At 43.8% G+C, this 13,846-nt stretch overlaps 1 protein-coding gene and 1 pseudogene across 2 annotated transcripts; both read left to right on the forward strand.

Annotated features, from left to right (window-relative positions):
• Window positions 1–2,198: 2,198 nt before the first annotated feature.
• Window positions 2,199–9,606, forward strand: TM4SF1 (transmembrane 4 L six family member 1). Its single transcript, XM_045903575.2, has 5 exons — window positions 2,199–2,483; window positions 3,890–3,979; window positions 4,070–4,215; window positions 6,697–6,877; window positions 8,747–9,606. Exons 1-5 carry the CDS (start codon window positions 2,307–2,309, stop codon window positions 8,759–8,761), a joined length of 609 nt encoding a protein of 202 aa, XP_045759531.1. The 5' UTR covers window positions 2,199–2,306; the 3' UTR covers window positions 8,762–9,606.
• A 149-nt stretch (window positions 9,607–9,755) lies between these two features.
• LOC135363877 (peptidyl-prolyl cis-trans isomerase A-like) lies at window positions 9,756–12,953 on the forward strand (annotated as a pseudogene). The gene has a single exon (XR_010410150.1). The product of XR_010410150.1 is annotated as a peptidyl-prolyl cis-trans isomerase A-like (transcript).
• The last annotated feature ends 893 nt before the right edge of the window (window positions 12,954–13,846 follow it).

The following is a 13,846-nucleotide window of genomic DNA, read 5'->3' on the forward strand; positions in this document are numbered from 1 at the left end:
CCTGAGCGAAACAGAAGACTCACTTGGAGTGTTGGTAAAAAATTCAGATGACTGGGCCTCATCCCCCATAATTCCTATTTATTATGTTGGGAGTGGACCAAGTATCTGCATCTGTGATGCAAATGGTCTCCAGACAGGGCCCACCTGGAGAAATGTGCAAGAGAATCCACTCATGGGCTTCAGGGAATCCATGAAACCTCTGAAGTTGAATGAATGCACCTGTACATTTTTTTTTGGCGGGGGTTGGGGGGAAGAGGGTCCATATCATCACAAGAGTCTCAAAAACTCAAGAACAACTGATCTAGTCCTGCCCCATGTCTTAAAGAGTAGAAAACAGAGTCCCACAAATGTGATGACTTGCCTGATCCACAAAACTGGAAAACAGCAAAGGTGGGCTGTCACTCCAGACTTTTTGCCTGCCCCTCACTCTCTTCTCCACACCCTGCAGACTGTAGGGTTGAGAGAGAAGGGGGAAGGGGATTAAGCACTCAGGCGCAAAGTCGTCACAGGATTGCTCGCCCCATTTTGGCCCCAGATGGGATAGATCTGCAGAGTGGAGGTTTGCAATGATGACGCCTTAACAAAGGGCCCAGGCATTCACCTGGGACGCCATCCCAGGCCCTGATACCTGTGGATTCTTCTCTCCATTAGGACCTGAAGCCAGGACAGAGGGTGCATGGGCCAGGTTGTTGGATGCATGGTGGTAACGGAGTGACACTCTTGTGAAAAATCTGCCTTCCTCTACCTGAGCAGGTGGGCGGTTCCAGCCTTCCCAGCCTGCGCTCACTTTTCTATCCACCTCTTCCCTCAGGCCAGTCTGGATCATGGCCCCACCTTTGTTAGTATGTTCCTCCCAATCCGGATTCTATGAGACTAACCCCGGCTAGCCTCCTCAAATTTGGTATGTGTCCTGCCCTCCAGTTTTGGCCCAGATCCTTCAGCCTCTGGCCGCAGCCTGAGCTCCCAGATTCGCCAGCCTTGCTCACTTTCCTCTTCCGAACTAACAACACCCCATCTTGGCCTTTTGCCTCTTCACTCCCTATTCTGTCCCGGGGGACAAGGCCCCTCCAGTCCTGGCCCCACCTGGTCACCCCGTCCTCCCCCAGCCCACCTGGCCTGCACAACCTGCTCTTCAAGGGCTGAACTTCTTCGGAGTCCGACCCCTCCTTCTGCAAGGCAGCCACCTAAGAAAGTCAGTGTAACCCCCTTTCTCGGCCTTCATCTGCGAGGGTGCAACAGCTGGCTCAGGAGCTGGCTGGTAGACCACGGGCAGACCCTCAGTCCCGATCAACAACCGTGCCTTCCCACTCAGTCCAGGTTCTCTCAGTCTCCCCTCCCCCCGCCCCCCCGGCCCCCCCGCTCTGCTTGTCAAGTCCCTTTCCTGTTCCTTTCTTTTTCTTTTTCTTTTTCTTTTTTCTTTTTAATTCTTTTTCTTTTTATCCTTTCCCCATGCTTTAGGCCTCCCTTGGCCCTCGCAGTCCTCACTTTGCCTGAGAGCAGTACTCAGGAATAAAAAGGTGCCCGAGCCCTTCGTGTTGACTCATGCCACCTTTGTTTTGGTGCCAGATTTGTTCTGGAGGCAGCTCTCCGGGAAAGCCGGCCAGTCGGAGCAGTCCCGCTGAGCATGCTGCAGGCAGAGGAAAGAAGACTGCTCGGGAACGTTCCCAACAGCCTCCTCAAATCTGTGGGCGCTGGCTTTCGCCTCCCCCCCTCCCTTGCCTCTCACAGACAAGGAGACAAGCTCAGGGCTCAGGAGACTGGCCCTAGGTCTGGCATTAAGTCGGGGCCGAGGGGGAAGTGAACACGGAGCCGTCAGACTGGAAGCTGTCCAGACAGCTGCGTGGAGCAGGATCACAGCCCGCTGCCTCGCAAAGCCTCCCCTCTCGGTCACGCTGCGGACCCTCGACAGTTGCTGGAAAGTTGTCTTAGACGTTCCTGTTAGTTCTCTGTCCTGAGAAGGAGTTGCACGGTGCATGTCTTGGGGAAGATTAATCATTTTCTTCCTTGCCTATGACTGAGGCTGTTTCCTCACATCCCTACCCTGGTTTCGCTTGTCTCAAGGATTTCATCCGAAGGGCGGGACGTTCCCCCTGCCTCCCCCCACCCCAACGGGAGCCTGCAATCAGGACCAATGAAAGCGAAGTACCTCACCCACCCAGTGACTAAGAACTCCGAGTATTTAAGAGATTCAGGAATGGGCTGAGACCTGCTTTTGCTTTCTCCCCAGACGGGCACACTCTCGCCTGACTCAGGCCCTCACTGAGCTGCAGAGGGAAGAGGGAAAGCCTCCCAGACTCTCTGCCGCCATGTGCTACGGCAAATGTGCACGATGCATCGGACATTCTCTGGTGTGGCTGGCCATCCTCTGCATTGTGGCCAATATTTTGCTTTACTTTCCCAATGGGGAAACAAAATATGCCTCTGAAAACCATCTCAGCCGCTTCGTGTGGTTCTTCTCTGGCATCGTAGGAGGGGGCTTGCTGGTAAGTTGTTCAGAATTATTAGAAGCTTAAACAATTCTCTTCTGTTAATGAGGTGTTTTCATGGAAAGGTTTCTACGATGCCTGCTTCCCAATCCAGTTATTTTTGTTCGTTCTTCTTTGGAAAGCAGATCACACAAAAGATAGGTCTGGTGTATTAATTTTGTTAGACGTTTTACAAAATCCTCTTTCAGCTAACAGTGGACTACCTTTTTGCTATGTTCTCTTACTTTACAGCTAGAAAACAGTAGCTTTTAAATCAGATCTGCGAGACTATAGAGTTTCTAGTACTGGAGGGGGTGGGCATATAACATTTGCTCTGGGGAGCTTGGAGGACGCCGCTGGTTCACTGTCTAAATCAACAGAGTTTTGGATCCAAATTCTCTGCTGTTTATTCTCAGGCATCTGTGACAGAAAAAAAAAATCATGAATTATGAGTGTATTGCTATTTAGAAAGAACTATAAATTTTCTCCTTTATGTAATCCTGGGTGTGGTGTCTAGGAAAAACCCTTCAGTTAACAGCAGATCAGGGTCTGAAGCTAACAGTGGAATGTGTTGTTTTTTCCAAGGTTTGTTTTTAATTGAAGTGAGAGGAATTTGCCTGCCAACCTGGGAGCTGAAAGTATTAGCTTCAACCACAGCATGGAAAGAATGTGGACAAACTTGAGTTTGCCACTTTAAATGCTGGGATTGAGAATTCTAAAAAGACATTTTATGGAATTGCTAGTACCACAGAGAATATTTTTCTTAGTCAAGAAAAGACGTTACAACATTTAAATTTAATACATTATTATGAAGCATTATTATCATGTTGGCATAATCATTTGTCCTTCATATAACATCGCACGTGTTTAGGCTTCTTTTGATCTCAAACTCAGAGTATTTCATACTTACCTTATTTATAGAGCTTTATTGTGAGGCAACAACCATACACTCGTATCATCAAAGAAGCAGTTCATATTTATTGTATGGTGTCTTCATCTCTCCCATTTATGAAAAATTTCAGTTATTCTATGAAAGACTGTTAGTATGGTCTATGTTTTACAAGGGAAAAAAATCAGATTTAAAGACAGGGCTTAAGAGTTTCAAAGCAGAGCTCCCTCTGGGACTGTGCTAGGAACTCTTGTGGAAAAAACATTTTTATAGGTTACTCTTTGAGCCCTCCCATCCTGCACGCTCACCCCAAAGACTGCTTTGACACATTACATGCAAACGAGCAGGTACTCCACTTAGAAGGGTCTTGTTCTCATAGTTTTACATTCTTTGAGATACTTGGGCAAGCGAACTCAAAGCCATCCACCACTGTCAGAAAAAATATATTCCACCAAAAGATGCTTAGCCTGACCCTTATGGCAGGCTTTGATTTGGGGGACAGGCGGTGACTTTCATTTGCCTGTTTTCGAACCAGATGTTCCTGCCGGCATTTGTGTTTATGGGGCTGGAGGAGGACGACTGCTGCGGAGGCTGTGGCCACGAAAACTGCGGCAAGAGATGTGCGGTAGGTGCTCCAGCTCCGGTGGGTGGAAACGGTCCCTGGGACGCGGCCGCGGCCACACGGGCTCACTTCCGCTCTTTCTCCTCTCGCCAGATGCTTTCTTCTGCGCTGGCTGCTCTGATCGGAATCGCCGGGTCTGGCTACTGCGTCATCGTGGCAGCCCTGGGCTTGGCGGAAGGACCACAATGTCTTGATACTTTTGGCCACTGGAACTACACCTTTGCCAACACCGATGGAGGGTGAGTAATTGTTTCCCGTCGGGCCACACATTCTCATCCAGCGCATGGTATAGTGGCAAGCCCGTCAGGTTGGAAGGGCAGCAGCGATCCGTGTGTCCGTCCGCTCGGCCAGGTTTTTTTTTTTTTTTTTTTTTTTTTTTTTTTTTTTTGCACCAGGCGGTGGTGTCAGCACTTGGATCTCTGACCTGGAGAAGCTCTCTGTGCTTTTTGGTGGATTCTCTGATTCTGCCCTCATGATACCCTATAGTACCACCATTGCTCCCATTTTACAGATGAGGAAACGGAGGCACACAGAGTTGAAGGAACTTATTCAAAGTCACATTGCTAGGAAGGATATGGACAGTCAGGATGCGAACCCAGGCAGCCTGCTGTAGAGCTTGTGCTCATACAGTGTGTCCACTATACCAGAGCGATTAGCTGATTTTACTATTTTGTAAGAGAATATTATGGAATCCTTACATAATGTGGATGGAAAGCATATGAATTTAACCAAAGCCCAGGGTAGATCATACTACTCCCATACACACACTCACATATAAACATAATAACTACGTACAACAAACCCGTTATTTAAAGTGATCAGCCTATATAAGACAGGTCTGATGCACGACTTTAACGTCAGGATAATTTAAGGTCTTTTATTTTATATTGATGCTTATTTCTTATCCATTATTGAGAAAGGATCAGAAATAGCTGATAGAAACTGATGTACGTGATGACAAATGAATGACATCCTTTGAATTTTGAAAAGCTTAGTTATGAGATTCATGAGTGAAAATAATATGAATAATGAATTTCAGTTGCCTTTACATTATCAAGACTGTTTGTCCCCCATGAATAGTGAGTTCATAAACCATGCGCATGGAATTACATGGACCTGGATTCCATCCCAGCTCTGCATTTCTCCCTCAGCAACCAGGAAAAAGTAGACTGAGCTCAGTGCTTCTCAGTTACTTCATCTGTAAAATAAAACCAGGGGCAGTTGTCAGGAGGATTAATGAGACAATAAATGTAAAGTATTTGTCACAGAAGCTGATGCACTCTGAGCATGGCCTCTGCTGGCTGTTAATACTATCTCGTAACTTAGAATGAATACAGCCAAGGTAGCCTCTGAAGGAGGGGTTTGAAATTTCGGTGGTCAAAAAATGGTTATTGATCGTGATTCAACTGTGTTGAACATACTGAACATACTAGGAGAGATTGGTTATTCATGTATTCACAGACATATAAAACCCACCTCTAAACAAGATCATGATGAATGCAGCAGGAATGCAAGGAGAAGGGCGAGTATCACTAAAACATTTTTACAGCTGTTTGAGTGTATGTCCCTCCCCTGACCCACCCCAGCTTCTGTAAGAAAACTTTTACTTCTGTATCATTCCTCACTTCAACCTGTGCAAGGATTTCAGTATGGGAAATAACTAATGGTCACAGCCAATGATTAATTGCTCAATGGACAAGTGGGGCCAAAGAATTTTTTTTACATTGTGTCCTAAAATTACAAATTCTTTTCCCCACTGATAGGCAGAAAGACAAGGTCATAAGGACAGAGTTCTTTTTTTTTTTTAATCAACAAATTGAATTTCTGATTGGCTCAATGACCATTCAAAATTAGGTCTCTAATTCCAAGCCCCGTTGTTCTGCTGTTTCAGGAAAAACTGATAAGAAAAGAGTTATACCAGACCTCTTTGTGGAATTAAGTCAATTGTAGATTTTCCCACATGATTGACTCCTTTCATTAAGGATCCAAATGCTTTATGAGGTAGCAAAGGCTGAGATTCTAAGAGAGTAATCAGAGAGAGAAATTTTTCAGACTGTAAGAGTACTCAGGTATCTAGAAAATCTCCGAAGTCACGTATATATGTGTATGACTTGTATGTGTGTGCCCATGTGTATGTGTGTATACGTGACTTCAGCATGGTTTGCTAACATGACTTCAGATTATTTATCATTCAATTACTTTTAAAAGTGTTGAGTACCTACTATGTGCCAGATACTGGTCTAGGGGTAATATATACAATGATGAAAGGTCTGGTTCCTATCTTCATGGAGCTCAGACTTGTGGAATGGTTACATAAGCAGGTATTCTCCTGGCCGAGCTTGGTGCCCTTCCTCACACTTGGTTAACCTGCGCAGTATACTTGTTGCGTTGCGATTGCATCTTGTCTCCTCCCTTGGAGGCTCTGCTCTTCCAGGGCAAAGCCCACGCCATGTTCACCATTATATCCCCAGCCTGGGCTTGATGTCTAACTCACACTGACTGCCCGATAATCTTTGCTGAATTTTATGTTTGTCCTTGCAACACGACCTGGGCTAAATTCCTCACTTTGTGAAATGACTAGGACTAGAACAGTTTGATACAGGTCAATGAATTAATTCCTTTCTTTTTTTCTGAATGAAAAAGCACCCCACAGAAAGTAGCTTATGAGCCATCCCATTAGGTGTGGTCAGGTGTCAGAAGTTTCTTTTTTTTATCCACAGGTACCTTCTGGATACCTCCACATGGTCCCAGTGCCTTGAACCCAAGCATGTTGTAGAATGGAATGTCTCTCTGTTTTCTATCCTCTTGGCCCTCGGCGGAATTGAATTCATCTTGTGTCTCATTCAAGTAATAAATGGAATGATGGGAGGAATATGTGGCTATTGCTGTTCGCGCCAGCAGGTAAGAACCTGTGTGAAAATGTCACCGCTTGGCCCTGGGGTATTCAATGACTATAATACACCGTTGTTTTCATCATAGAGAAAAAAAGGGCAAAATTAAACACTGCTCAACCTACCAGGATTTGTTCCTATACCCTCTTTGTGGCAAAGCATGTACAGCATTCGGTTTTGCTCTTGGTAGTAAGCTTCCTTGAGTGTCATAGTCCCTGGGTTATCTTGTTTTTTTGTAGTTGGCTCTGTGTATATAAGGAAAATGCTGTCCTGTCCATAGACAAAGTGTCCCTTCAAGAGCAAACTCCCTGCCCCTTTCACTGGCCCTGCTCTGGCCAAAGAGACACGACTTTGCTTGCTCTCATGTTCCCAACTAGTGTACACAAATAGTAGCCAACGTTCATTGCACTAGGCACTGAGCTACACCGACATTTCAGATGAGACCATGAGTCAGGGATTAAGCAATATGTCTAAGATCACCTAGTCAGGAGCTAGCAGGCTTCAGACGCTGGGTCATCTTATGCCACAGCTCCTGCTCTCAACCTGTACACAATACTTGCTGTTCTGTTGCATTTTTTTTACAATTCCTTCCTAAAAGGGAGTCCCCCAAATACCCAACAGCTAAGCACAGAGAATCGCTGGTAACCTTTGAATAGCAGCTTGTGAAAAGGCTTTCACGGTGAAAGAAAACCAGGAAGCACTTGTTTCCTGGAGATATGATTTCAGAGAGAGGTATGCATTTGTTAGTAGCAGGGAAAGTTCTTGTTTCTATATCCTCCTAGAAAAAAAACCCATGTATTAATGAATTGATGGAAGTCCCGCAGCTTTGGTCCAATTTTGGAGGGTTTGTTTTATGCATTATTCTGTAAAACAGGATTAGGTAAACAGAAACTTAATTTCTGTTTACCTAATCATTTGCTCCTTTGGTTCAATCAAGGTCTCTTTCTTTTAAAATATGACAAAACCTAATGAAAACTGAAAGCCCACTGCTACCATGAAAAACCTTGCTGTAAATAAATGGAAACTTTCTAAAATTTTTGAGGGGAAGTTAAAATAAAAATCTGGTTTCCCTTATTAGGCAAGTACAGCAAGATTAATAATTTCCTTTGGGAGCCTGCCAAATTTCCAAGAAAACAACACAGTGGAAAACTTTCAATGTGGACTTGTGTCCGGGCAGTATGGTTGGGGAGAGACAGAGAAGAATCCTCTCTGAATTACTCTAATGTAACCTATCTTTAGCCTTGAATTTTGTACAAGGCAGAGTTTAAATTAGGTGAGGCCCTGCTGGACATCAGCCCTTGTGCATTTGGGGAAGAGGCAGAGTGGTTTGGAAGAGTGACTCTCCTCCCTGAGCGTGGGAGGGGGGCATGGGGTGGAGGGGAAATAGTCCCACAGGGTTTCCCATCTGAGTCACAGTAGGGATGGCTTCTTCCCAGACACGCCAGTGCAGATCTGCTAACTTTATTCCTCAGACAAAAGACACTTTCAAAGGGCAAGGTTTTTAGTGTAGATGAGTCAAGTCTGTAACTTGGTAGCATTGAATTGGGAAAGTTACCCACATTGAGCCCACTCCCGGGTGAAACTCCCATGGCATTATCTCTAAAATCCTTAAGATTAAAAACCTACCCCAAACACATTCAGAGCAAACCCAACACTGGTAAGCTGCGTTTTCATGGCCCTTTCCTGCAGCTTTTCCTCAGAGAGGACAATGGCTGTCCTTTTGTTTAGGAAACATTTCATGAGCATTGTCTGAGCTCTCAGCTGAAGCTGACATCAGCCTGCTTTAGGTCTGCTTCAGACAGGAACTTTTAGGACGAAAATGGCATTGTTGTTTGTTTAGCCTGATTGTAACCTAATGCCGATCTCATTTTCTTTACAGCGATATGACTGCTAAAAGAACCACCCCAAGACAGAACCACAACCTTCCTCTATTTCATTGTAATTTATATATTTGACTTGTATTAATTTGTAAAACTTTGTACCACTGTATCATACTCTACATATTCTACTTTTATAAATGTGTATAAAGACTGGCATCTTCATGTGATGTCAGTGTTTGAGCGTAACAAACAAACCTTTTTTTTTAGGACTGAGAAAATAAATGAGGTAATTTATCGACTGAATGACGGCTGGTCCTCAGCGTAGCTGAGATAAACCCTGGCCTGAGTAATGTTTTTGAGAAGCGTTATAAGGATAAATATTGCATTCCCATTTCTATTATATGTGCATGGGTTTATTAAATGGAAGATGTCTAGTTGCTTTTTTTTTTTAAGACCATGAAGGAAAAAAAATCTAACAACTTGAAAAGATGTATTTTTTTCACTGTTTATATGGTGTTTCCCATTCATATGCCTGCAAATCTCTGACAAGAGGCCTTTATGAACTGTTCGAGTTTTGTGAGAGACAGATACTTGCGCGGAGCAGGAGGGCTGGTTGAGAGTGCCCTGAGCTAAAGGAAGGAGTCAATACAAACAATGCTTCCAGGAGTCCTCCCGAATCCTAACTTTCTCTAACACGTGGAAAACTTTTTGTCCTTCAAAGACAAGTGCTAAGGATCATGCATTTAAAAAGAAAAAGGCCTGGATACTTGGGCAAGAAAAAGATGGGAAACGGAATAAAGCAGTTTATCAACATCATGGGAAAATGGGGGAGGGGGAGGAAGGGCAGGAGGACCGTGAGGAAACAAACCCAAAACTTGGTGGTTGAAATCCAACAAAATAAAGTATCCACTACCATGTTTTTTCTTGTTTAATTTCATTGTCCTTTATTTAAAGTTCCTCCTTTTTTCTCCCTATTTCCGCCTTGGCCCGCCTCCCCCCCCCCCCCCCCCCCAGCCTGCAGGTTGTGCAGCCACTGTTGTTCAGGGCTTTGTGGCTTCTGGGTTTTTTATCCCACTTTCTCTGCCTCATCCTCGTCCTCCTCTTCTACCTTTCTCGCTATCCGTGCATTGCTGTTGCTCTGCATCCGTTGGGGTTGAGTTCATTACACCACTTAGGTAACTTTCCTTTCTACTGGATGCGCCAGGCATCAGGCTCTTGTGGAGGGTCACAGACATTTTCTCCCTTGATATTTTATATCTACTGTAGAGAGTTAGGCTCTTTTAAGAGACAGGATCCCCTGATCTGTTAGGAATTGTCTTCAGAAGTGTTCTGCTTTTGGTGTTTATTGGCCTAGGCAATCGACACAGGAATAAAGAAGCTTCTTGGGCTGGTGGACAGCAGGGCCCCTCCTGTGTGCCAGGTGCCCTGCAGTGGCCTCCCCGCCCAAGGGTTCGAATCTTCGTTGTGCCTCTGTCTCCCTCTGGCAGTCTGATGAAGACTGCAGACCCCTTGGAAGAATACTGTTTAAAAGTGCACAAAATAGAGGTGCCTGTTTGGCTCAGTCGGTAGAGCATGCAACACTCGACTCAAGGTTGTGAGTTCAAGCCCCACGCTGGGTGTGTAGCCTACTTTAAAAAAAAGTGCATAAAATAAAGGTACAATGTTTTATCAAATTGTGATATTCTATCAAAATATTTTTGAAAATTATACAGTTACCTTGACAGCCAGCTCCATCACTCCAAGATCTGTAGACAGGAAAACAGAGATCGCATGTGTTCCAGCAGTGGTCTAATGAGTGGGTCTACGAACAACTGTGCTTTTGAAACGGGATTCCCATTGAAATGATATTTTGAGAAACCTGCAACAATTTTAATGTGATACAAAAATAATATGTGATTTTGTATTGTTCCTCAAAGCATGATCACTACTGTGAATTGTTGCATGTGGTCCTAACAGAGGAAATAGTAAGTTTTCATTACAGGTTAGTAAAAACATTGACATTTTTTTCTCACCAGAGTTTAATAGCCCCCCTCCCAGATATCTATCCATGGGCCTCTTGGGAATTCTTGGGCACAAGATTAAGAACCCCTGAAATAGAAAATCCAAAGAAGAGGTATAATGATCAGTAATAAGCAACTTCCCCCCTAAAATCTATCCATCTATCCTCAAAGGCAACAGCAATAATAATGATTAATCATGATAGTAGTAATAGCAACCATTTGTTGGGGTTCCTTCGATGTATCAGTTACTATAGTCATTTATTTCACTGAAATCTCTCAGCAGCCCTAGGAAGTGGTGTTTGTCTCCACTGTATAGAGTTAAAGCTCAGAGAGGTTGAGTAATATGCCCTAGGCCCTATCTTTAACAAGTGGGAAAACAACGATATGAATCTAGGTCAGTTAACATGAAAACCCACACTTTTCTGGCTCCTCTCTTTGGCCCCCTGTACCTCTTCTGCTACCCCTGCCTGCTCAGGTGCTGGAGTCTTGTCTCCTCCAACACTGACTCAGCCTTTCCACCCACCTGAAGGAGCCTTGGTCAGGCCCCTGGGACCCTCGGTCGTCCCATCCCACGACTGAAATTTGAGTGACTCAAAGCTTCCCCTAGTTTGTAAATTCTTTAATTGTAGACATTGCCATCATCCAGAGGAAATAGCTGAAACAAATTACCTTCTATCCTAGCTTACTTATATTTATAGCCCACACTCTGGGTCTGTAATATTCCAAACCCTTCAATTTGACTGGAAATTCCCTCAGAGATTGTACTAAAACAGCTTATTATCACCTGGCAACATAAAAACAATAAGATTACTGTAGACTCTGAGTCACCTGAATAGCACACATGGCCTGAAGTTTAGCTAGTTCCCTCTGAGTATGCATTTGTCATAGTTACCAAATCTACAAATAACTAGCTAAATACAGGGAACCTCTCGAATTAAAATCTAAGGACATTAAGAAAAAAAAAAAAAGAAGAAGAAGAAGAAGAAGAAGAAGGTAGCGGGAGGGGAAGAATGAAGCGGGGGAAATCGGAGGGGTAGACGAACCATGAGAGACTATGGACTCTGAAAAACAAACTGAGGGTTCTACAGGGGAGGGGGCTGGGAGGATGGGTTGGCCTGGTGGTGGGTATTGAGGAGGGCACATTCTGCATGGAGCACTGGGTGTTGTGCACAAACAATGAATCATGGAACACTTCATCTAAAACTAATGATGTAATGTATGGGGATTAACATAAGAATAAAAAAAAAAAGAAAAAAAAATCTAAGGACATTGATAGAGTGTGACCTTCACTACAATTTGTTTCTGGTACATGTGTGAGATCTTTTTGACTTTGTTTCCTCTGGCGCTTATCCGCAGTGGGAACAGGTATGGGATTTGATGCAACTTTTCAGAAAAGCAACTATCTATAAGGTCTGTATATCCTTTTTAGCCCCCCGTGTGTGTGTGTGTGTGTGTTTAAAACTTTGCAAAGTGCTAAAGACAGCGGAGAACTTGCGTGCTCTGAGCACTGTGGAGGAAGGATTTGGTTATAAAGGTTCCTCCTTCCACAGGATTATTCCAGGATTTCTGTGCCAGGGTGGTGACTTCCCACACCATAATGGCACTGGGGACAAGTCCATCTACGGGGACAAAGTTGATGATGAGGATTTCATCCTGAAGCACACGGGTCCTGGCATCTTGTCCGTGACAAATGCTGGACCCAACACAAACAGTTCCCAGTTTCTCATCTGCACGGCCAAGACAGAGTGGTTGGCTGGTTGGCATGTGGTCTTTGGCAAGGTGAAAGAGGGCATGAATATTGTGGAAGTGTGGATGGGTTTGTGTCCAGGAATGGCATAACCAGCAAGAAGATCACCATGGCTGACTGTGGACAAATCTAATACATTTGACTTATGTGTTATCTTAACTACCAGACCATTCTTTCTGTAGCTCAGGAGAGCACCGCTTCACCCCCATCTGCTCGAAATAGCCTATAATCTTTGTGCTCTTGCTGCAGGTCTGTGGTTCCATATTTTCCTTATTCCCCTCCAAGAGCTGGATTGCAGAGTTAAGTTCGTGATTATAAAGTAAAAACTAAACAAACAAACAAACAAACAAAAAAAGGACATTCAGTTTCCAGGAGTAATTTTGGGAGTGGTGTTTATACCAAGAAAAATAACAAAAGCCTCAATGTCCAACAAGGAACTGGTTTGATAAAATGTCAGCACAATAAAATGTTATTTATATTTATAATACATATGCACTAAGGAATAATATTGGTCAGATTCTGGATGATTTTTGTCTGGATTCATTTTGCCTATCTCTACGTACTGAAGTTTCTACAGTAAACACATATTACTTTTGAGAAAAGAAAGCTTCATTCCTAAAATCATTCAGGGAGTGGTCCACAGTCTTTGAAGGAAAATCCCCAAGTGTAGGAGAAAACCATTGTGTCTGGGTGGACAGAGGCGTCATTCTGCAGTGAACACTGGAGAATAATTGTGCAGGCAATTAACCAAAGGCATGGGCAAGGTGAGGCAGGCAGTAACCATGGGCTAAAAATATGATAGGGAGGCCATAATTCTCACTCAGTGTTTGGGAAATATAAGTACATGGTGTCCACTTGGTCTAGCTACCAAATAAGATTTTTACAAATATCAACTACACATCTGTTTTTCCATTCTTAAAAGTGAAAGTGATGAAATGCTTTTACTTTAAGCATTGGCCTTTTATCAGGATTTTTGTAGGCACAGCTTGAATTTTCCTCATTTTAGTTTTCTGAGATGAGGGTTAACAATGGCTTTATAGGACATGGTCTGGCCTGGTTTGTGGAAATGATTCAATGCATCTTACGTAGAGAAATTGTCACCCACCCTAGGCTGGTACAACGGGTTCTTCCTCTCAACACAAAGTATTTTGTGTGTTTGTTCATCTTTGTCAATGTAGATGCTTTTAAAAATTATTGCAGCTGAAGAAGCCTATTCAACCTTTCTGAAGCTGGATTTTTTGTTAATTCCTGGAATTAATTAAATAATCAATTCTCTTCCTTTCATGAGCACACACACACACACACACACCATATATAACCACATTTTCCTACCCTACAGCACTTAAAAAAACAAACTGTGACTACAAGAGACAACATGGGTGAATCTTACAAATAAGGAGAACGAAAGCCAT

The sequence above is a fragment of the Mirounga angustirostris genome, unplaced genomic scaffold (genome assembly GCF_029215605.1).
Source record: "Mirounga angustirostris isolate CCGP_5_RB_7025 unplaced genomic scaffold, mMirAng1.0.hap1 SCAF_1, whole genome shotgun sequence".
In the NCBI taxonomy this organism is placed as follows: Eukaryota; Metazoa; Chordata; class Mammalia; order Carnivora; family Phocidae; genus Mirounga; species Mirounga angustirostris.